We start from the raw sequence: 25,147 nt of genomic DNA, 5'->3' as shown, positions 1-25,147 counted from the left end.
CGACGCTAGGCCAATTGTGCGTCGCCCCACGGACCTCCCGGTCGCGGCCGGCTGCAACAGAGCCTGGGCGCGAACCCAGAGACTCTGGTGGCACGCGATGCAGTGCCCTAGACCACTGCTCCACCCGGGAGGCCCTTGTATTCTACTATTCTAACGTCCAAAAGTAAATTGAGACCCCGACTGCGGGTGGCTAATGATCTCGAACCAAGTAGGCTGGTGGTTTGGTTAAAAATGGCCATACTCAGCTTTCTACTCTTGTTCAGTCTCCATTGCTGCCCACGAACAAAAATTAAAAGGATTGCACAAAATAGTCTGTCTAACACCTCCATAGTTAAAAATCAAGGATCAAAACAATGTCGCTGTCGAATTACGTCATCGGTTGAAGTCTTAAAATCTCTAACCGTTTTTCCGGGAAATGAAACCTAGTCCTGTTTCGGCAAATGGAAAAACAAACAAGAACCAGCAAGGCTAGTTTGTGCTGGTTTCGGCACAACCTGGCATGGTTTGGTTATTCTAAAGCAATTACTCATGCCTGGGGCTGGCGCCGGATGCACCAGAAGATGCATAGAGAATCGTACACTCAAATTGCAACGCACCAATCACATTCTTCGCTAAACTTAGATATGAAGCTTTCCAGTGGGAATACTGATCTTGCAGATGATTCATTCCCCAGAGGTGCAGTGGGTCGTCACATCCCCCATATTGTATGTCACAAACTGTTACAAATCCTCAAGTGCATTGTGGGTCACTCACCTGCTCTCAAGGGCCACGTTGCTGTCCAGGACCCAACTATCCTGCAGCTGGACACATTCAGCTGTGCTCTGCAACTCAGCCGCCAGGCCAGCCGAGGGGGACGGGCTCAGGCTTCGCTGATTGGCCAGCGAGCCGCGGCTCAACGATGTAATCGACGGGTGTTGTTTGTGGTGAGTGGGCGGAGCTGGTGGTAGAGGAGGCTGGCCTTGTTGACTGGGCAGTTTGTCTCCTGTTGAAAGGGAAACAGAAAGGCGATTGTAAAGGAGACTGTAAGCACATAATGATAACACTTGAATGTAAAACTAAAACATTGTACTCAGCTAAGTATAGTACAGCTGCCTGGCATTGCATTGGGTTGTTACTATCTTGTGGGGGAGCTGCCTGCAATAGCTTGGTGATTGTGTTCGGTATAAAGCCGTGGCCATCTGACAGACAAAGAAAATGTAAATACAACCTAAAAGTGCACATCAAATGGATGAGGTGACATCACAACATGAAACAAGAGCTTTTTATGGAGACACACATTTCAATTGTAGAAAACACAAAATGGCTGAAGGTTTGGTACTCTTTAAACCAGAAAGTAATTTAGAGAGGCAGCTGTTTCTTTTGGGGTGCTTAACAGAACATTTCATGTTTGATTACAGATCGAGAAGGCTCTCAAATAACTAATGACCAGAGCATCCATTAGAACGCTCAGAGAACATGTTTTCCAATTTCACACAAAGCTATGTAATTGTCCCCCGGAATGACGTGCCATGATCATCCATCCATCGTCGTCGTTAAGAGGTAAAATCTACAAAGCTGACATTTATAATTTGCTCCAGTAAATTCCAAATGGAGTTTGGTTCTAAGGGGCTAGGGCAATCTTTGAGATGATTGACAAAGTCGGGACTTTTCTTGATCTATGTCTGCATTAACAGTAAGATTTGTAAAGGGTAAAGAGCAGGAGTTGAGATGTTAGAACAAAGCTTGGACGCATGCTGGATGTTCTAATGGTCAGCTTATAGTCTTCTAGTGGTTTCTACTTGTTATTTTGCCAATTCCAGCCCTGCAGAAAGACCCAAAAACATTATGACAAGTTATGGCCAGCAACATGGACTGTGCTAAAATAATGACAAGAGTGAAGACCAAAAAGAACAACTTTGTTTGAAGGACATCATGCATTGTTTCGGTGGCACTGCCCATTTTAGTAGTTATGCAAATGATGTCATTGTCGGTGTACAGTTGCCTCACTGCGCCCGTAGACACAATGCAAACCTTCAGCGGCTGACCTACGTTGCTTCCGCAAGGCTGAGGAAACGCACGCAAGTCATTCAGAAATTATTTTGTACAGGAATTATTTCTATGCTGTAGAATTCATTATGTACCCTGGGCCTCTGGGAAGGGCAGGCAATAGTTGATCTGACAGTGTTCTACTCCAGGGTTATAACCTATGTAGATATTGCTATAATACCATGCATACTGAGCCACATTTATGAGTAATATCAACAAAGCCAAACTTGTAATGTAAAAGTAAATCAATGAAATGTCAGTAGCTGTTCCATTGTTTAGATGGGTAATAGCAGTGTTAAAAGACATCATTAATGTTAGACATTTCAGTACACTGAAGTGATGGGAGGAAAGAAATCTATAGTTACACTCCGCGATAATATTTTGAATGATATTATATCAATACTTTCACTCCAAATATCGATTTGTACAAAAAATATACACTGAGCAAAAGCATAAAATGCAACATGCAACAATTTCAAAGATTTTATTCAGGTACAGTTCATATAAGGAAATCAGTCAATTGAAATGAATTCAATAGGCCCTAATCTATGGATTCCACATGACTGGGAAAACAGATATGCATCGGTTGGTCACAGATACAGGGCGTGGATCAGAAAACCAGTCAGTATCTGGAGTGACCATCATTTCACTCATGCCGCGTGACACATTTCCTTAGAGTTGACCAGTGGCCTGTGGAATGCTGTCCCACTCCGACAGTATTCAATGGCTGTCCGAAGTTGTTGAATATTAGCAGGAACTGGAACATGCTGTCGTACACGTCAATCCAGAGAATCCCAAACATGCTCAATGGGTAACATGTCTGGTGAGTATGCAGGCCATAGAACTGGGACATTTTCAGCGTCCAGGAATTGTGTACAGATCCTTACAATATGGGGCTATGCATTATCATGCTGAAACATGAGGTGATATAGGTGGATGAATGGCACACAATGGACCTCAGGATCGCGTCACGGTATATCTGTGCATTCAAATTGCCATCAATAAAATGCAATTGTGTTTGCTGTCCGTAGCTCATGCCTGCCCATACTGTAACTCAACCGCCACCAAAAAATTGCAATGTCCGTACTGTGAGACGCCTAAGACAGCGCTACAGGGAGACAGGAGGGACAGTTGATCTTCCTTGCAGTGGCAGACCACGTGTAACAACACCTGCACAGGATCGGTACATCCGAACATCACACCTGAGGGACAGGTATAGGATGGCAACAACAACTGCCCGAGATACACCAGGAATGCACAATCCCTCTATCAGTGCTCATACTGTCCGCAATAGGTTGAGAGAGGCTGGACTGAGGGCTTGTAGGCCTGTTGTAAGGCAGGTCCTCACAAGACATCACTGGCAACAACGTCGCCTATGGTCACAAACCCACCGTCTCCGGACAAGAAAGGACTGGCAAAAAGTGCTCTTCACTGACGAGTCGCGGTTTTGTTTCACCAGGGGTGATTGTCGGAATCACGTTTATCGTCGAAGAAATGAGCGTTACACCGAGGCCTGTACTCTGGAGCGGGATCGATTTGGAGGTAGAGGGTCCGTCATGGTCTGGGGCGGTGTGTCACAGCATCATCGGATTGAGCTTGTTGTCACTGCAGGCAATCTCAACACTGTGCGTTACAGGGAAGACATCCTCCTCCCTCATGTGGTACCCTTTCTGCAAGCTCATCCTGACATGACCCTCCAGCAGGACAATGCCACCAGCCATACTGCTTGTTCTGTGTGTGATTTCCTGCAAGACAGGAATGTCAGTGTTCTGCCATGGCCAGTGAAGAGCCCGGATCTCAATCCCATTGAGCACGTCTGGGACGTGTTGGATCGGAGGGTGAGGGCTAGGCCCACTCCCCCCAGAAATGTCCGGGAACTTGCAGGTGCCTTGGTGGAAGAGTGGGGTAACATCTCACAGCAAGAACTGGCACATCTGGTGCAGTCGATGAGGAGGAGATGCACTGCAGTACTTAATGCAGCTGGTGGCCACACCAGATACTGACTGTTACTTTTGATTTTGACCCCCCCTTCGTTCAGGGACAGATTATTCCATTTCTGTTAGTCACATGTCTGTGGAACTTGTTCAGTTTATGTCTCAGTTGTTGAATCTTATGTTTAAACAAATATGTACACATGTTAAGTTTGCTGAAAATAAACACAGTTGACAGTGAGAGGACGTTTCTTTTTTTGCTGAGTTTATATAGGTAGGGTTAGAGCTAGTTGGCTGTACCTGCGCCAAAACTCTGGTATTTTTCATCCTATAGTGTAACGTGTATGCTAATAATCGGGAAGCAAGTACAGGGAGTGAATTTAATAAATAAACGAACATGGAACAAAACAAGAAACACGAGTAGCGTACAGTTATGAAACATTACATACACTGCTCAAAAAAATAAAGGGAACACTTAAACAACACAATGTAACTCCAAGTCAATCACACTTCTGTGAAATCAAACTGTCCACTTAGGAAGCAACACTGATTGACAATAAATTTCACATGCTGTTGTGCAAATGGAATAGACAAAAGGTGGAAATTATAGGCAATTAGCAAGACACCCCCCAAAACAGGAGTGATTCTGCAGGTGGTGACTACAGACCACTTCTCAGTTCCTATGCTTCCAGGCTGATGTTTTGGTCACTTTTGAATGCTGGCGGTGCTCTCACTCTAGTGGTAGCATGAGACGGAGTCTACAACCCACACAAGTGGCTCAGGTAGTGCAGTTCATCCAGGATGGCACATCAATGCGAACTGTGGCAAAAAGGTTTGCTGTGTCTGTCAGTGTAGTGTCCAGAGCATGCAGGCGCTACCAGGAGACAGGCCAGTACATCAGGAGACGTGGAGGAGGCCGTAGGAGGGCAACAACCCAGCAGCAGGACCGCTACCTCCGCCTTTGTGCAAGGAGGTGCACTGCCAGCGCCCTGCAAAATGACCTCCAGCAGGCCACAAATGTGCATGTGTCTGCTCAAACGGTCAGAAACAGACTCCATGAGGGTGGTATGAGGGCCCGACGTCCACAGGTGGGGGTTGTGCTTACAGCCCAACACCGTGCAGGACGTTTGGCATTTGCCAGAGAATACCAAGATTGTCAAATTCGCCACTGGCGCCCTGTGCTCTTCACAGATGAAAGCAGGTTCACACTGAGCACATGAGCACATGTGACAGACGTGACAGAGTCTGGAGACGCCGTGGAGAACGTTCTGCTGCCTGCAACATCCTCCAGCATGACCGGTTTGGCGATGGGTCAGTCATGGTGTGGGGTGGCATGTCTTTGTGGGGCCGCACAGCCCTCCATGTGCTCGCAAGAGGTAGCCTGACTGCCATTAGGTACCGAGATGAGATCCTCAGACCCCTTGTGAGACCATATGCTGACACATGCACATTTGTGGCCTGCTGCAGGTCATTTTGCAGGGCGCTGGCAGTGCACCTCCTTGCACAAAGGCGGAGGTAGCGGTCCTGCTGCTGGGTTGTTGCCCTCCTACGGCCTCCTCCACGTCTCCTGATGTACTGGCCTGTCTCCTGGTAGCGCCTGCATGCTCTGGACACTACGCTGACAGACACAGCAAACCTTTTTGCCACAGTTCGCATTGATGTGCCATCCTGGATGAACTGCACTACCTGAGCCACTTGTGTGGGTTGTAGACTCTGTCTCATGCTACCACTAGAGTGAGAGCACCGCCAGCATTCAAAAGTGACCAAAACATCAGCCAGGAAGCATAGGAACTGAGAAGTGGTCTGTAGTCACCACCTGCAGAATCACTCCTGTTTTGGGGGGTGTCTTGCTAATTGCCTATAATTTCCACCTTTTGTCTATTCCATTTGCACAACAGCATGTGAAATTTATTGTCAATCAGTGTTGCTTCCTAAGTGGACAGTTTGATTTCACAGAAGTGTGATTGACTTGGAGTTACATTGTGTTGTTTAAGTGTTCCCTTTATTTTTTGAGCAGTGTAGTTCACTCAACATCTTCATGTTAATTTAATAGATAGTCTAGAAGAAAAATAATAGATAGTGGACTGCACATCTCAAGTGGTTTCCACACCTTATCAAGTCAACTGTACCGTGACGCTGTTAAGCAATCAAACCAACGTGCACCAGTGAGCTTCGTCATTAATTGCCACCCCTGCACTAAGGCCTTTGTGAAAAGCGTGGTGTGAAAGAGTGCCTTGCTTATGTGCTCACACGTGCGTGTGAGAGGATGTGCACACGATTTCATGTGTTGAAGTCTGTGAAACAGTCTTGGAGACAGCATGGCATTCTCTTACACCAACACACTCAGCAAATTATCCTGGTCTCTTTTAAGAGTGTGGAGTGCTGGGATGGGGAATACAGATGAAAACGCTATGCTTTGAAATCAGATCAAGACCGATGACTCTCCTCCATAATTTGTCAATGTCATCTTGTCATCGTCTCAGTCAGACGAGATGCTTTAAAGGCCCTTTTTGATTAAATACTGCAACGCTGGCTGCTGAAACGACAACCTCATTCAGATCTTAATGGCGCTTGCGATATCTATCAAACGTTGGGTTTATGAAGCGTCTGTACTTTCGCAAGAATGTGTCTTGAAGTGAATCTCCTTTTGGTGGGTTTTTAATTCTTGTTTTTTAGAAGAATATGTTCCGGGAACATTTTGAAGTAAAATATATTATTTTCTTCACAGGGCCATAAAGACGATTACCATTAACCTCTAGTTGTTGTTCGATGTCTGATCCATTCTCAACAGCTACACTGACCAAAAATATAAACACATCATGTAAAGTGTTGGTCCTATGTTTCATGAGCTGAAATAAAAGATCCCAGAAATGTTCCATATGCACAAAAAGCTTATTTGTCTCAAATGTTGTGCACAAATTTGTTTACATCACTGTTAGTGAGCATTTATCCTTTGCCAAGATAATCCATCCACCTGACAGGTGTGGCATATCAAGAAGCTGATTAAACCGCATTATCATTACACAGGTTCACCTTGTGCTGGGGACAGTAAAAGGCCACTCTAAAATGTGCAGTTTTGTCAAACAACACAATGCCACAGATATCTCAAGTTTTGAGGGAGCATGCAATTGGCATGCTGACTGCAGGAATGTCCACCAGAGCGGTTGCCAGATAATTTAATGCTCATTACTCTACCATACGCCGCCACCAATGTTGTACATCCAACCGGCCTCACAACCGCAGAACGCGTGCATGCCTTCATGTGGGTGAGTGGTTAGCTGATTTCAACGTTGTGAACAGAGAGCCCCATGGTGGCGGTGGGGTTATGATATGGGCAGGCATAAGCTACGGACAATGAACACAATTGCATTTTATTAATGGAAATTTGAATGCACAGAGATACCGTGACGGGATCCTGAGGCCCATTGTTGTGCCACTCATCCGCCGTCATCACCTCATGTTTCAACATGATAATGCACAGTCCCATGAGGCAAGGATCTGTACACAATTCCTGGAAGCTGAAAATGTCCCAGTTATTCCATGGCCTGCAGACATGTCACACATGCGCATGTTTGGGATGCTCTAGATCAACATGTATGACAGCGTGTTCCAGTTCCTGCTAATATCCAGCAACTTCACACAGCCACAGCCATCAACAGCCTGATCAACTCTAAGCGAAGGAAACGTGTCATGCTGCATGAGGGAAATGGTGATCACACCTGTTTTCTGATTCACGACCCTACCTTTTATTTTTAAGGTATCTGTGACCAACAGATGCATTTCTGTATTCCCAGTCATACGAAATCCATAGAGTAGGGCCTAATTTATTTATTTAAATTGACTGATTTCCTTACAATCCAATCAAATCATATCAAATTCTATTTGTCACATGCGCCGAATACAACAGGTGTAGACCTTTTTATTTTATTTTATTTCACCATTATTTAACCAGGTAGGCCAGTTGAGAGCAAGTTCTCATTTACAACTGCGACCTGGCCAAGATAATGCAAAGCAGTGCAACAAAAACAACACAGAGTTACACATAAACAAACGTACAGTCAATAACACAATAGAAAAATATATTTACAGTGTGTGCAAATGTAGAAGAGTAGGGAGGTAAGGCAATAAATAGGCCATAGAGGTGAAATAATTACAATTTAACATTAACACTGGAGTGATAGATGTTCAGATGATGATGTACAAGTAGAGATGCTGGGGTGCAAAAGAGAAAGAAGGTAAGTAATAATATGGGGATGAGGTAGTTGGGTGTGCTATTTACAGATTGGCTGTGTACAGGTACAGTGATCAGTAAGCTGCTCTGACAGCTGATGCTTAAAGTTAGAGAGGGAGATATAAGACTCCAGCTTCAGTGATTTTTGCAATTTGTTCCAGTCATTGGCAGCAGAGAACTGGAAGGAAAGGCGGCCAAAGGAAGTGTTGGCTTTGGGGATGACCAGTGAAATATACCTGCTGGAGCGCGTGCTACGGGTGGGTGTTGCTATGGTGACCAATGAGCTAAGGTGGGGCTTTGCTTAGCAAAGACTTATAGATGGCCTGGAGCCAGTGGGTTTGGCGATGAATATGCAGTGAGGGCCTGCCAACGAGAGTGTACAGGTCGCAGTGGTGGGAAGTATATGGGGCTTTGGTGACAGAACGGATGGCACTGTGATAGACTACATCCAGTTTGCTGAGTAGTGTGATGGAGGCTATTTTGTAAATGACATCGCCGAAGTCAAGGATCGGTAGGATAGTCAGTTTTACGAGGGTATCTTTGGCAGCATGAGGGAAGGAGGTTTTGTTGCGAAATAGGAAGCCGATTCTAGATTTAATTTTGGATTGGAGATGCTTAATGTGAGTCTGGAAGGAGAGTTTACAGTCTAACCAGACACCTAGGTATTTGTAGTTGTCCACATATTCTAAGTCAGAACCGTCCAGAGTAGTGAAGCTCGTTTGGAGGTTTGTTGGCACATTGTCCACTATAGAGTTGTAGTCGGCGCATGTGACAAATAACGTTTGATTTGATTATATGAACTGTAACTTTGTAACTTTGTAATTGTTGCATGTTGCATTTATATTTTTGTTCAGTATAATAGGCCCTTGACCACAACGGGTTTCCTGGGATTTGTTTTGATCTTTCGATTTTTCTTGCGATAACCATTAAAGCAGACTTTCAAGGTTTCTCAGATTTTCCCTCTTCTGAAATATCTCTTTTTGATTATTCCATTTGCTCTGAATACAAAGCACAACATTTAACACAGAATCAGGAGGCAATTAAAAGTTATTGTACACTAGACAAACCTGAGGACTATAAGCTTGGGCCAGCATGGTAAAAGGCTTTTAAATTGTGAAAGGACTGCAAATGTTTTAAGGTACTTAAGAGTCCATTAAGTGACAGAAGCAACTGATAATGGCTATGAAATGGCCTTCACCATTATGCAAATTGTAGGATATTATCACCATTCCATTCAAATGAATAAAACCAGGATGTCCCATTGTGCCCAATGAGGGCTTATAGTCTACCATTTTGTAGCTGGTGAATAATTATGAACATCCCCAACCTAGCCTAATCTTTTAACCTTTGACCTAGCCTAGTCTTCAGTTGTAGTCACTAGAGGCACTATTGTGTCAATTAAGGCCTATCAGGCTATGTGTATTACAATGACAATCTCTGGTTGGATTATCGGAGCTAGTCTATAGTATTATCAGTGCTCTATAGTGGAGCGGGCAGCTTGGAGTCATATTGGAGGGCCTGGGGGAGTGAACTGAACCCTGGTGGAATCCAGAAACATTAGAAGCACCTTGCACCGGATGAGTTTTCGGGATTTCTTCAGCAAAGAGAAGGGTTGGCGCTTTCAACTATAAGGGCCTGAGGTTTTTGAGAGCTCCTTTTGAATTCCATCATACTTCCTACTTTACCTTACCCTCTTAAACAAACAAGCCCTCGCATTATCCAGCTTCCCATCACATCAAATGACTGTTTTCCCAATTAATTTAACTACAGGAAGTCACAGTGTAACCAGCGTTTGAAATATTATATAATTATTGCATCAGTATGAAAGAATAAAGAAAAAACCCTTAACACAATCAGTGGTTTCTCTTTGACCAAATATGACAAATTACAGATCACCAAAACAAGGATCACTACTTATCTGTAGCTACTGACATGTATAGCTATTAGCAAGCTGTTCAATGTTGACAGATATTATCTCATTGCCATAAAAAAAATGAAGATTATGTGTTTCATTTTAGCTGATGCACCCCAAAAAAATTATAATATGATTCAGTTCATCCTAATAAGATAACACTGGACTAATATTTTAACTGTCACGATCGTCCTGGTAATCATACTCGGACCAAGGCGCAGCGTATGTAGAGTTCCACATGTTTATTAATTGAAACTCACAAAAACAATAAAGAGCAACGAAACGTGAAGCTCAAGCAGTGCTCACAGGCGACTACACAGAAAACAAGATCCCACAAAAACCAGTGGGGAAATGGCTGCCTAAATATGATCCCCAATCGGAGACAACGATAAACAGCTGACTCTGATTGGGAACCGTACCAGGCCAACATAGAAATAAATGCACTAGATCACCCACCCTAGTCACACCCCGACCTAACCAAAATAGAGAATAAAAAGGCTCTCTATAGTCAGGGCGTGACATTAACTTCCATCTGTCCACCGGTAAGTACTCAGTTAATGTGCCACGTGATGGACAGGAGAAGAAAAACAGCCCTAGGTGTCATTACCCAACCATTAGACTGCCAATTTGTCCTGCCAGCATTATGGGTTCAACCAGGTGCTCGATGCACAGGTCTCTTCTTCATTGAGGTGCTGTCATGACCTGGATCAGTAGTGCCATTACTCAGTATAGCTGCCTCGGGTTGTCATGGTGCTGGACAGATAGAAGCAGGAAATGAATCCTTGTCGAGAGTTTGGGACTAGTGGAGATTGGCAAAGGAGTGGCTCGACAAATTAAAGTGAGCCCCAAATGTATTAGGACAGAGACACACTCCAGTCCATTGGATTTCAAATGATACAATGACTATGAGGTTAAAGTGCAGACTGTCAGCTTTAATTTGAGAGGGTGTTTTCATCCATAAATTAGGTGAACCATTTAGAAATTACAGCACTTTATGAACATAGTCCCCCCATTTTAGGGGACCAAAAGTATTGGGACAAATTCACTTATATGTGTATTAAAGTAGTCAAAGGTTTAGTGCTTGGTCCCATATTCCTAGCACACAATGATTACATCAAGCTTGCGACTCTACAAACTTGTTGAATGCATTTGCTGTTCGTTTTGGTTGCGTTTCTGATTATTTTGTACCCAATACAAACGAACGGTAAATAATGTATTCTGTCATTTCGGAGTCACTTTTATTGCAAATAAGAATATAATATGTTTATAAACACTTATACACTAATGTGGATGCTACAATGATTTACAGATAGTCCTGAATGAATCGTGAATAATAATGAGTGAGAAAGTTAGATGCATAAATATCATAACCCCAAGACATGCTAAACTCTCACCATTACAATAACAGGTGGGTATGATATTTGTGCATCTAACTTTATCACTCATCATGATTCACGATTCATTGCGGCACTGCCCCCGTTGAACAATTTATATACTGTCCATTTTGTAGGCTTATTTTCCGCATCACCATCAGAGCATTATTTCCTGGTCGCTTCAAAATTACCCATTCGAAATATGATGTGCAGTAGGCCGCCTGTCTGGACTACGTGCAGATACCAGAATTCATTTCCAAACTGTAAACACCATAAGAATAATCAGTAATTTCTCTTTTCAAAAAAAGTTTTCGGCTCAAATGGTGTTCTCCACTTTGTCTTCATTGTGCCAAGTAATCCTATAATAATGTGGCCACATACTGTATCCTCCCGGTAGGACCAGTTATTCAGGAAATCTTAATGCACGCTCTGCCCCCTTTCCAATCGCAGCGGCAATTCGTCGCGCACCTAACGCTTCAATATGGCTTTTGACTTTACACAAATGATCCGTAATAATCCCATCATGTAGGCTAAACATGCACTATATCTGTGAGCTGTTGGCTAGAGCGCACATGGCAATTCCAGAGTGGGCACATTGGCTATACCTATGCAACATTTTTTTGTGACAAAACTATCATTTCGCCTAGAGTTGAAAATGCAATGGAAACTCATTTAACTTGTATTTTATAATTCGGTACATGGGAGTTTAACCGCACAAGTTTTTATGTGCACTATGTATTTACGTACAGATTTTTATCCACAACAAGTCAATTTGATGGAAACACAACACTGATGGGAAAATGCGCATACTGTTTTAATGCAGATTTTAGAATATTCTTATGAAAATAGCCAATTGGATGGATACCTAGCTATACACACCCTAAAGACTCTGAAAAGTCTGCTAATCCAGTGTCACTTCGATTATCAAATCCAAAATCATATTTTATTTGTCACATGCGCCGAATTCAACAGGTGTAGTAGACCTTACAGTGAAATGCTTACTTACAAGCCCTTAACCAACCATTAAGTTAAGAAAAACATTGTTAAGAAATTATTTACTAAAATAAACGGAAGTGTCACACCCTGATCTGTTTCACCTGTCTTTGTGCTTGTCTCCACCCCCCTCCAGGTGTCGCCCATCTTCCCTATTATCCCCAGTGTATTTAAATCTGTGTTCTCTGTTTGTTTGTTGACAGTTTGTTTTGTTACGTGAAACCTACCAGCGGTTGTCCCCTTGCTCCTGTCTGTTATTGTTCCTGTTTTCTAGTCTTTCCCAGTTTTGACCTTTCTGCCTGCCCTGACCCTGCCTGCCGTTCTATACCTTGCCACACCTCTCTGGATTATTGACCCCTGTCTGCCCCGACCCTGGGACTGCCTGCTGTCCTGGACCTGTTGCACCCTTTCTGGATTACTGACCTCTGCTTGCCCTTGACCTGTTGTTTGCCTGACTCCTGTTCTAGTAATAAACTTGTGTTACTTCAACACTGTCTGCATCTGGGTCATACCTGAAACCTGATACTGAAGAAAAAAAGAAAAAAAATAATAATTAAGGAGCGACTATAAAATAACAGTAGCGAGGCTGTATACAGGGGGTACCGGTACAGAGTCAATGTGCGGGGGCACCGGTTAGTCGAGGTAATATGTACATGTAGGTAGAGGTAAAGTGACTATGCATGGGTAATAAACAGAGAGTAGCAGCATCATAAAAATGTGGGTTGGGGGGGACAACGCAAATAGTCCGGGAAGCCATTTGATTAGCTGTTCAGGAGTCTTATGGCTTGGGGGTAGAAGCTGTTTAGAAGCCTTTTTGACCTAGACTTGGTGCTCCAGTACCGCTTGCCGTGCGGTAGCAGAGAGAACAATCTATGACTAGGGTGGCCGGAGTCTTTGCACATTTTTCAGGCCTTCTCCTGACACTGCCTGGTATAGAGGTCCTGGATAGCCTGGCCCCAGTGATGTACTGGGCCGTACGCACTACCCTCTGTAGTGCCTTGCGGTCGGAGGCCGAGCAGTTGCCATATCAGGCGGTGATGCAACCAGTCAGGATGCTCTCGAAGGTGCACCTGTAGAACGTTTTGAGGATCAGAGGACCCATGCCAAATATTTTCAGTCTCCTGTCATGCACTCTTCACGACTGTCTTGGTCTGTTTGGACCATGATAGTTTGTTGGTGATGTGGACACCAAGGAACTTGAAGCTCTAAACCTGCTCCACTACAGTCCCGTCGATGAGAATCTTTTTGCTGTAGTCCACAATCATCTCCTTTGTCTTGATCAAGTTGAGACAGAGGTTGTTATCCTGGCACCACACTGCCAGGTCTCTGACCTCCTCCCTATAGGCTGTCTCATCGTTGTCGGTGATCAGGCCTACCACTTGTATCGTCGGCAAACTTAATGAATATATTGGAGTCGTGCTATGCCTGCACATCATGGTTCACCAGCAGCCCCAAACATCTAAAGAATAAACTACAGATTATCCAAAACAAGCTTGTAAGAATTGTACTTAAACTCCCACACACCTCATACTAATCTGGAGGTTGAGCATTTTAAGCAGCTAGGCTGTATATATTTTTTTTTGTTTTACATCTTGGTCTGGTCGACAGAATTATAAAAAGGACTCAGCGCCCATGTACCATTCCAACTATTTTCATTTGTTAGAGATGTCCACCAGCATAATACCAGAGCCAGAGACTGTAATATTCACTGTTTTAAATATGAGTCTGAAAGCACATTTGTATATACCGGTGCTGTACACACACTACTATTCAAAAGCTTGGGGTCACTTAGAAATTGTCACACCTTGATCTGTTTCACCTGTCCTTGTGATTGTCTCCACCCCACTCCAGGTGTCACCCATCTTCCCCATTATCCTCTGTGTATTTATACCTGTCTTCTCTGTCTGTCTGTTGCCAGTTTGTCTTGTTTGTTCGAGTCAACCAGCTTTTTGTGTATCAGCTCCTGCTTTTTCTAGTCTCTCTTTTCTTGCCCTCCTGGTTTTGACCTTTGCCTGTCCTGACTCTGTGCCCGCCTGCCTGTCCCTGACCCTGCCTGCCGATCTGTACCTCTGCCCCACTCTGGATTACCGATCTCTGCCTGCCTTGAGCCATCTACTGCTTGTCTTTGTTGTAACATTAAATCATTGTTTATTCGACATGGTCTGCATCTGGGTCTTCCCTTCATACCTGATAGAAATGTCCTTGTTTTTGATAGAAAAGCTTTGTAACGGTTGTCGAAGTCGTTCTCCTCCTCGTCGGACCAACACGCAGCGAGGTATGTAGACATGATGATTTTAATAATAATAACGAAGACGAAAATACACTTGAACAAACTACAAAACAATAAACGAAGTCAACAGACAAACGAATCTACATAACACGAAGAACGCACAAACAGGTACAGACTAAACAAACGAAACAGTCCCGTGTGGTGACGAACACAAACACGGAAGACAATCACCCACAAACAAACAGTGAGAACAGCCTACCTTAATATGGTTCTCAATCAGAGGAAACGTCAAACACCTGCCTCTAATTGAGAACCATATCAGGCAACACATTTAACCCAACATAGAAACACATAACATAGACTGCCCACCCAAACTCACGCCCTGACCAACTAAACACATACAAAAACAATGGAAAACAGGTCAGGAACGTGACAAGCTTTTTTTTGTCCATTAAAATAACATCAAATAGATCAGCAATACAGTGTAGACATTGTTAATGTTGTAAATTACTATTGTAGCTGGAAACGGCTGATTTGTTTAATGGAACAGCAACCACCTACAGCAACCATCACTCCTGTGTTCCAATGACACATTGTGTTAGCTAATCCAAGTTTATTATTTTAAAAGGCTAATTGATCGTTAGAAAACCCTTGTGCAATTATGTTAGAACAGCTGAAAACTGTTGTCCTGATTAAAGAAGCAATAAAACTGGCCTTCTTTACACTAGTTGAGTATCTGGAGCATCAGCATTTGTGGGTTCGATTACAGGCTCAAAATGGCCAGAAACAAATAACTTTCTTCTGAAACTCGTCATTTAAAAAATAAAAAACAGACAAATCAAATAAATCAATCCAAACTGTGTAGTGGCCATTTGATGAGTGGAAAGAGACAAGTTACAAACATTTAATGACCTTCGGAGATTGTCATGCCAAGCCATAATAAGAATGGCGCCGGAGGCCATGGCTGCTGTTTTATTGGCTCCTAAGCAATTGTGCAATTTTTGTGGTTTTTCGCATTGTTTATAACTTATATGGCACGTAATGTTGATGCTACCAGCTCTTCTGAATGAAAAGAGCTTCTGGATATCAGAACAGCGATTACTCACTTCAAACTGGACAAAGATTTTTTTCTTTAATGTGTCTGACATGAAGAATTTAATGTTGTTCCCAGACAAGTCTCAAATCGCCTTCATTCTGATAAAGAAAATAAGGAAATACAGGCGGCAGAGATCAGGGTGCCTTATTAAGAGAATTCGTTGGCGAGTAGGTAATCCGCCTCTACCATATGTTCTATTGGCCAACGTGCAATCACTGGAGAATAAACTGGATGAGCTCCGTTCGAGACTATCCTACCAACGGGACATTAAAAACTCTGCCCTTTCCCACCTGGACAAAAAGGAACAACCATGTGACAATGCTGTTCATTGACAACAGCTCAGCGTTCAAAACCATAGTGCCAACAAAGCTCATCACTAAGCTAAGGACCCTGGGACTAAACACCTCTCTCTGCAACTGGATCCTGGATCCTGGACTTCCTAACGGGCCGCCCCCAGGTGATAAGGGTAGGCAACAACACATCTGCCACACTGATCCTCAACACGGGGGCCCCTCAGGGGTGTGTGCTTAGTCCCTTCCTGTACTCCCTGTTCACTCACGACGGCGTGGCCAAGCACGATTCCAACACCATCATTATTTTTTGCTGGCGACACAAAATCAATTATCAAATATCCATTCTCTCTCCATCACAGAGCTGTCTCTGGTTTTCCCACCCCTGATCCCAGACAATAATGAGACAGCCTATAGGGAGGTCAGAGACCTGGCAGTGTGGTGCTAGGTTAACAACCTCTTCCTCAACATGAGCAAGACAAAGGATTATTGTGGACTACAGGAAAAGGAGGGCCGAACACATCGACGGGGCTGTAGTGTAGCGGGTTTCAAGTTCCTTGGTGTCCACATCACCAACAAACTATCATAGTCCAAACACACCAAGAAAATCACGGAAATGGCACGACAACACATTTTCCCATTCAGGGGACTAAAAAGATTTGGCATGGGTCATCAGATCCTCAAAAAGTTCTACAGCTGCACCATCGAGAGCATCCTGAACGGTTGCATCACCGCCTGGTATGGCAACTGCTCGCCATCCGACCGTAAGACGCTACAGAGGGTAGTGCGTAAAGCCCAGTACATCACTGGGGCCAAGCTTCCTGCCATCCAAGACCTATTTACTCGGCGTGTCAGAGGAAGCCCAAAGAAATTTCAAAGACTCCAGTCACCCAGGACATATACTGTTCTCTCTGCTACCGCACGGCAAGCGGTACTGAAGCGCCAAGTCTAGGTCCAAAAGGCTTAACAGCTTCTACCACCAAGCTATAAGACCACTGAACAATTATCAAATGGCTTCCCAGACTATTTGCATTGATCTCCCCATGTTTTTACACTGTTGCTGCTCACTGTTTATTATCTATGCATAGTCACTTTACCCCTACCTTTGTGTACAAATTACCTCGACTAACCTGTACCCCCAGACATTGACTTGGTACCAGTACCCCTGTATATAGCCTCATTATTGTTATATTATTGTGCTACTTTTTTTTGGGGGGGGGGGGGTCAACAATGGTATAGCTGCAATCGCTATCTACAGTCAATGCTTCACTGAAAATCTTGAGACAAGTATTCTAAAGACTCTGCTTTTGATAAAAAGAGATAGATGACAGCTATGAGGTTGAAACATAATCTGACAGCGTCATAGAGGGATACAGGAGAGGAAATCAAAACTGAACTTTTCTTGAACCAGTGCTTCCCAAAAGATGACACCCCACTGTCCAGTATAATCCCCAGTTGTATTGTGACATTGTAGTGGCTGACATCCCGCCTTCTAAGGGAAGGTTTACAAGGCCAAGGCAATAAATTGATATCCTACTATTACAGTGCTGTTGGACAGGGACCAGGGTATACTAAAAGAATTACAAGCCTGGGATATGGCTCTTCCAGGCCAGGCAGTTCTTATCCACGATATTGATCTGCTCCCCCACATTCATACACCTCTACACATAAGCAAACAGGCTCACACACAAAGGCACACACACACACACACACACACACATCAAAAGACTCTCCGAACCAGTTTGGCTTTCATGATGTTTTCCAATCTTCCTTCATACCAACTCTCTCCCTATCCCTCTCTCCCATATCCCCCTCTCAGCATCCCATGTACAGCAACCTGTGTACCCTCTAATGCTCCAGCCTGCACAAACGGCATTATGATATGGCCCCAGGCTCCATGCGGAGCACACAGTCAGAGTCCTGAACATTGCATATGCTTGGGAGTAGAAACAAAATAAGACAGTGTTGGTTTGCTGAGGCAACAGAGCTAACTGAGCCAACTCCAACTGGTCAATATAATGAATAGAACCTTCTCGGTTGAAGCATACAATCAAAGCTATGCGTTATATTGGGATTATATAGATTGTTAAAAACATTTATAAATTGCATGTTTGTATGCTTCATATTATAGGAAGACAGTTGGCCTCTTTCTTAATTGGGTCTAGCCAGAAACATATGAATCCTATTTTGAAATTTGGGCACGCAAATAGAATATTTCAAATACATTTCCCATCGTTATCATTGCATGGTTTATGCATCAAAGTCAGATTAGTGTGTGTGTGTGTATCTCAACTTTCGATTAAGCCATTTGTCTTTGAGACTTAGTCAAGCACACAATACACTCACAATGAAACCACCATCCACTTTGTGAATCCCTTCCGTGGCAGTAGGCTTTAGTACCACAATTCATTAGGGAAATTGTCCAGTAAGTTTTATGTAACAGCCTTTGATTCTGAAAATGTGTTTCCTTACCACATGTTGGGTACAACTGGGAACTCAACTTACTGTCCTTCAAATGTGTCTAATGCAGCTTTAACTTACAACAGCAGACATGCATTGTCTGTTTTCCAGCCTTGATTCACCGAACAACAATATCAGTCTAGTCCTCATCTGTCATGTATCAAACCAAACCTAACATTTCACTTTGCTTGTCAGCCATTGATTTTTCAACTCAATGTTTTCTCCAAGAGGCATCCCACTCATACATATAAGCCCTCCACTAGATTCCGGAGAATTGTGGAAACAGCATAGGTTGTAGACAGATGTTTTTCCTCATGTACAGTGGCTTGCGAAAGTATTCATCCCCCTAGGCATTTTTCCTATTTTGTTGCCTTACAACCTGGAATTAAAATAGATTTTTGGGGGGTTTGTATCCTTTGATTTACACAACATGCCTACCACTTTGAAGATGCAAACTATGTCTTATTGTGAAACAAACAAGAAATAAGACAAAACAACAGAAAACCTGAGAGCATAACTATTCACCCCTTCAAAGTCAATACTTTGGAGAGCTAACTTTTGCAGCAATAACAGCTGCAAGTCTCCTGGTGTATGTCTCTATATGCTTGGCACATCTAGCCACTGGGATTTTTGCACATTCTTCAAGGCAAAACTGCTCAAGCTCCTTCAAGTTGGATGGGTTCCACTGGTGTACAGCAATCTTTAAGTCATACCAGAGATTCTCAATTGGATTGAGGTCTGGGCTTTGACTAGGCCATTCCAAGACATGTAAATGTTTCCCCTTAAACCACTCGAGTGTTGCTTTAGCAGTATGCTGGAAGGTGAACCTCCACCCCAGTCTCAAATCTCTGGAAGACTGAAACAGGTTTCCCTCAAGAATTTCCCTGTATTTAGTGCCATCCATAATTCCCTCAATTCTCACCAGTTTCCCAGTCCCTGCAAATGAAAAACATCCCCACAGCATGATGCTGCCACCACCATGCTTCACTGTGGGGATGGTGTTCTATAGATGATGAGAGGTGTTTGGTTTGCACCAGACATAGCGTTTTCCTTGATGGCCAACATTTTAGTCTCATCTGACCAGAGTACCTTCTTCCATATGTTTGGGGAGTCCCCCACATGCCTTTTGGCGAACACCAAACATGTTTGATTATTTTTTTCTGGCTACTCTTCCATAAAGCTCAGCTCTGTTTAGTGTATGGCTTAAAGTGGTCCTATAGACAGATACTCCAATCTCCGCTGTGGAGCTTTGCAGCTCCTTCAGGGTTATCTTTGGTCTGTTTGTTGCCTCTCTGATTAATGCCCTCTTTGCTGGTCCGTGAGTTTTGGTGGGCGGCCTTCTCTTGAAAGGTTTGTTGTGGTGCCATATTCTTTCAATTTTTTAAATAATGGATTTAATGTACTCCGTGGGATGTTTAAAGTTTTGGATATTTTTTTATAACCCAACTGTCACGACTCCAGCCGAAGGTGGCTCCCCTTCCTGTTCGGGTGGCGCTCGGCGGTCGTCGTCACTGGCCTACTAGCTGCCACTAATCCCTTTTTCCCCCTTTTATGTTTATTGGTTTCACCTGTGTGTAGTTTAGGTTGATTGGTTGGGCTTTATTAACCAGCCGGCCCGCCTGCTGGTTGTGCGGGATTATTTTTCGATGTACATGTTGTACACGGCTGTATGTCACGGTTGTCCGTGTGTTTGGGTTTTGCTGGACTGTTTAAGTCCCCCGTGTTTGGGGCATTTGTTTTGGTCAGCGTCTGTTCACTGTTGTGGTGAAATAAAAAGTACGCTACCCTGAACTCTCTGCTTCCCGCGCCTGACTTCTTCCCCACCACACCCCGGGCGTTACAGCAACACTGATCTGTACTTCTTCACAACGTTGTCCCTGACCTGTTTGGAGAGCTCCTTGGTCTTCATAGTGCCGCTTGCTTGGTGGTGCCCCTTGCTTAGTGGTGTGTTGCAGACTCTGGGACCTTCCAGACAGGTGTATATATACTGAGATCATGTGACAGATCATGTGACACTTAGATTGCACACAGGTGGACTTTGTTTAACTAATTATGTGACATTTGAAGGTAATTGGTTGCACCAGATCTTATTTTGGGGCTCCAAAGCAAAGGGGGTGAATACATATGCACGCACCACCTTACCGTTTTTATTTCTTGGAATTTTTTGACGCAAGTTATTTTTTTCATTTTACTTCACCAATTTGAACTATTTTGTGTACAGTTGAAGTCGGAAGTTTACATACAGTTAGGTTGGAGTCATTAAAACTCGTTTTTCAGCCACTACACAAATTTCTTGTTAACAAACTATAGTTTTGGCAAGTCGGTTAGGACATCTACTGTGTGCATGACACAAGTAATTTTTCCAACAATTGTTTACAGACAGATTATTTCACTTATATTCATTGTATCACAATTCCAGTGGGTCAGAAATTTACATACACTAAGTTGACTGTGCCTCTATACAACTTGGGAAATTCCAGAAGATTATGTCATGGCTTTAGAAGTGTCTGATAGGCTAACTGACATAATTCGAGTCAATTGGAGGTGTACCTGTGGATGGATTTCAAGCATACCTTCAAACTCAGTGCTTCTTTGCTTGACATCATGGGAAAATCGAAAGAAATCAGCCAAGACCAAAAAATTGTAGTCTGGTTCATCATTTGGAGCAATTTCCAAACGCCTGAAGGTACCACGATCATCTGTACAAACAATAGAACGCAAGTATAAACACCATGGGACCACGCAGCCGTCATACCACTCAGGAAGGAGACGTGTTCTGTCTCCTATGGATGAACGTACTTTTGTGCGAAATGTGCAAATCAATCCAGGAACAACAGCAAAGGACCTTGTGAAGATACTGGAAGAAACAGGTACAAAAGTATCTATATCCACAGTAAAACGAGTCCTATATCGACATAACCTGAAAGGCTGCTCAGCAAGGAAGATGCCACAGCTCTATAACCGCCATAAAAAAGCCAGACTACGGTTTGCAATGTCCTCTGGTATGATGATACAAAAATAGAACAGTTTGTCAGAAAGTTAAAGCTTGGTTGTAAATGGGTCTTCCAAATGGACAATGACCCCAAACATACTTCCAAAGTTGTGGCAAAATGGCTTAAGGACAACAAAGTCAAGGTATTAGAGTGGCCATCACAAAGCCCTGACCTCAATCCAATAGAAAATGTGTGGGCAGAACTGAAAAAGCGTGTGCGAGCAAGGAGGCCTACAAACCTGACTCAGTTACACCAGCTCAGTCAGGAGGAATGGGTCAAAATTCAACCAACTTATTGTGGGAAGCTTGTGGAAGGCTCCACAAAATGTTTGACTCAAGTTAAACAATTTAAAGGCAATATTACCAAATACTAATTGAGTGTATGTAAACCTCTGACCTACTGGGAATGTGATGAAAGAATAACAACTGAAATAAATTATTCTGATTTCATATTCTTAAAATTAAGTGTTGATTGAAGTGTTGATCCTAACTGACCTAAGACAGGGAATTTTTACTTGGATTAAATGTCAGGAATTTTGAAAAACTGAGTTTAAATGTATTTGGCTAAGGTGTATGTAAACTTCCGACTTAAACTGTATGTCCATTACATGAAATCCAAATAAAATCTGTTTATATTACAGGTTGTAATTCAACAACATAGGAAAAACACCAAGGGGGATGAATACTTTTGCAAGGCACTGTAATGTGGTGGTTTGGATGGAGTCTAGGTAATATTAAATATGTGCTTAAAATATGATTTAATAATGTATCAGTTGAGTATTTATCTAGGCAAGTCAGTTAACAACACATGTTTACTTACAATGACGGCCTAGCAACAGTGAGCCTAGGAACACTGCTTTGTTCAGGGGAAGAACAACAGATTTTTACATTGTCAGTTCGGGGCTTTGATCTAGCAACCTTTTGGTTACTGGCCCAACGCTCTTACCACTAGGCTACCTGCCGCCCCAGTATAAGGACTAATATATGAACTAAGTGTATATAAAATGTTCTACTGTAAATATTTTCAATTAAACACCTAATGATACTGGATCACTAGAAGAGCAGTAGTTTAGAACTGTTCTACAGGATTTGGTCAATTCTCTATCCTCCATCCATGTCCTTCAAGTATCGCATGATCTATGAATTTGAAAGTGGTCACATTTCCCAAGCCCCATCCCGCATCTACCACAAAGTGTCAGGAAATTACATTTTGTGCATTTAAACAGCTTTTCTAGGAATGAATACAGCCAGAAGTGACTCTCGGCGGTATGGACAGTTTGCCTGCTGGTGCAGTAAAGCCTATGTGTGGGTGGTAGGAGAGTGCTAACAGAATGGGTACAACGAGAATGATAATCAGATAAGCAAGTGGGCTGAAAAACACTGCATATTATGTCCATGGCCTCTATACACTTATTGAGCTTATATGCAGAAACAAACGGCTCTATTATTTACCATGTCAGTCTTTGTTCTTGTTGTTGAAAAATAAGATCAAATCTCACCCTGGCCCTATGCAGCATTATTCTCCACTTTACCACAATGCCATTAGCTATAAATCATACTGGCAGAAATCTATTAGCATTTTAGCAAGCCATCATGGCCTTGCCACCTCTCCCATTTCTCATCCTGGTGCATCGCAAATTGCATATCAAGCTCTGACCTGCTGATAATATAATGGAGTCTTTTGAATTTGCCATGAGTGTCAAGAAAGGGAGGCATATTGTGCAGGCCGCAACCTACTCGAAACGAGTCACTGCAGAACAAAAAGAACAACAACATTTATTTTACCATTCATCTCACTTCATTTTCCCATCTTTATACAGTGTAAATGATTTATTTAAAACCATATTTGCAAATCAAGACACTTTTGCTTGTTCTTCACCCGGGCTAATCTGGTTTACGTAATTAACGCGTGGTATTTCAAGTCAGCCATAACAATCTGCTCCATGCACTCTTCCTGTTTCACCAAACGCTAGCGGTGGGAAGTGAAGCTTGGGACATGTGGTCCCTGCTGTGTTCCTTAACACTGAAATACAAGACTCATCTGAATCTTGCTCATTAGGATATGAAATGCATCATGCAAAGTGAGGAGAGTGAGGAGAAGGCTCACAGGAGAAAATGTGAATAGAAAAGGAAATCTGTGACATATGGTTCTGTGAAATGATGAGTTATCGGCTTTGAGAGGAGCAGCTGGAAGTTCCCTAAATATTATATGGCTATAGTGCATGTTATATTATATCAGCAAAAGTGTTACTCGTATAACCAACACTTCTAGAGCCACTTGTTTGGACCAGGGGTTTCATTTGACCTTGACCAATGATGCCAATAAAAGCCATTCCAAATTAGCCTCTTTTCCCTCATCTTGCTTGGAAAACTCCTGGCTGGTATTGTAGGTGAGCACTGGGTGATGCGATGCCCCTTTTGAACACAAGAGTGAGCGAGCTATGAGTGACAGGGGAGGAGGATCAAATAAATATTTTGGCGCAAAAGCAGGACACATGAGGAACCAGGTTCAGGGTGCTGTGGAGAGGAGAGATGCACCACACCTCATGTGACTGTCAATATCTCCTCAATGCCAACAGAAATAAGTAAATAAAACCATATGACCTGTTTTTTCCAATTATGTTGATCCAAGCACAATATTGATAATATGTCATGTCTATATGATGATGAGGATTAAGAAAGTAAGGAAATCTGGGTTTACGTTGTTCAATACATGCAGCGTTGGTTGGAATGCTAATCTGGGTTGAAGTTGCTCAATATGCAGGATTGGTTGATGAGCGAATATAAGAGTTAAAGATTTTTTTCTAAGACACTTGAGAGCCTATGCAATCCAAACTCTTAGTAACCAGACCTTGATTTGAAGTGCTCTTGGTTTTCTGAGCCTTTCTGACGTGTAACTACGTCGGGTACTAGAAAACCTGAGAAAGCCTTGGCGTCTGTGCAACAAGATTTGCCAAATCCACACATACATTTCAATTCATTGTGGCAGAGCAACCTGATGACAGTGCACTCCTATGGAGGTCAATAACAGTGGTGGGACACTTTTACCCAGTGACTTTGTGTTCCCCTCAGTGACAGCATCTCATTGTCAGGTGTTTAGCATGATAAGGTGTTTAGCCTGATAAGGTCACCACACTGGCTGATTCTCATCAATGCAATGCTTTAAAAAGAGGTTTATCCAATGTTGTAGCCTGGATCAACTAGTCTAAATGCTAAGTCTCTCTCTCTCTCTCTCTCTCTCTCTCAGGAGAATGGAGGCCTGGGTGCAAACACATACGTATAAAGAACTCAAAATCAGCCATAAGGATATGGATGAGTTCAAATACAATTAAATGACCCTTGCACTTTATTTATTTGTCATAAGGACCTGGGACATATATTGATATTGCTAACAAAGTCAGGTAAATAGTCTAATAGCTGCTCTTTTAGTGTGACAAGACTTCCGATTACATTTGTTGGTATTCCTAGGAAGACGGAGGTATTCGCAGGAAATAAAATGCAAGCGTAGCAATTGAGCTTAACTAATAAGGCAACAATTGTTATAGAATGGCACTGGTTTCTGCTCTGGGTGGACATTAACACCTAGTAGCAAGGCTACACTATGTGCCATGCCG

General features: G+C 43.0%; 1 protein-coding gene across 5 annotated transcripts in view; it reads right to left on the bottom strand.

The window, feature by feature from the left end:
- LOC129827967 (teneurin-3-like) overlaps window positions 1-25,147 on the bottom strand; it is a 223,676-nt gene that overhangs the window by 97,764 nt on the left and 100,765 nt on the right. For all 5 annotated transcript variants that reach the window (XM_055889282.1, XM_055889283.1, XM_055889284.1 and 2 more), the window contains one exon: window positions 754-982. In XM_055889282.1, coding sequence (XP_055745257.1) covers window positions 754-982 — 229 coding nt within the window. The remainder of the gene's footprint in view (window positions 1-753; window positions 983-25,147) is intronic.

Source organism: Salvelinus fontinalis, chromosome 29 (assembly GCF_029448725.1).
Source record: "Salvelinus fontinalis isolate EN_2023a chromosome 29, ASM2944872v1, whole genome shotgun sequence".
Taxonomy (NCBI): domain Eukaryota; kingdom Metazoa; phylum Chordata; class Actinopteri; order Salmoniformes; family Salmonidae; genus Salvelinus; species Salvelinus fontinalis.
Note: the sequence above shows the minus strand (reverse complement) of the source record. Positions and strands in the feature narration are given on the sequence as shown.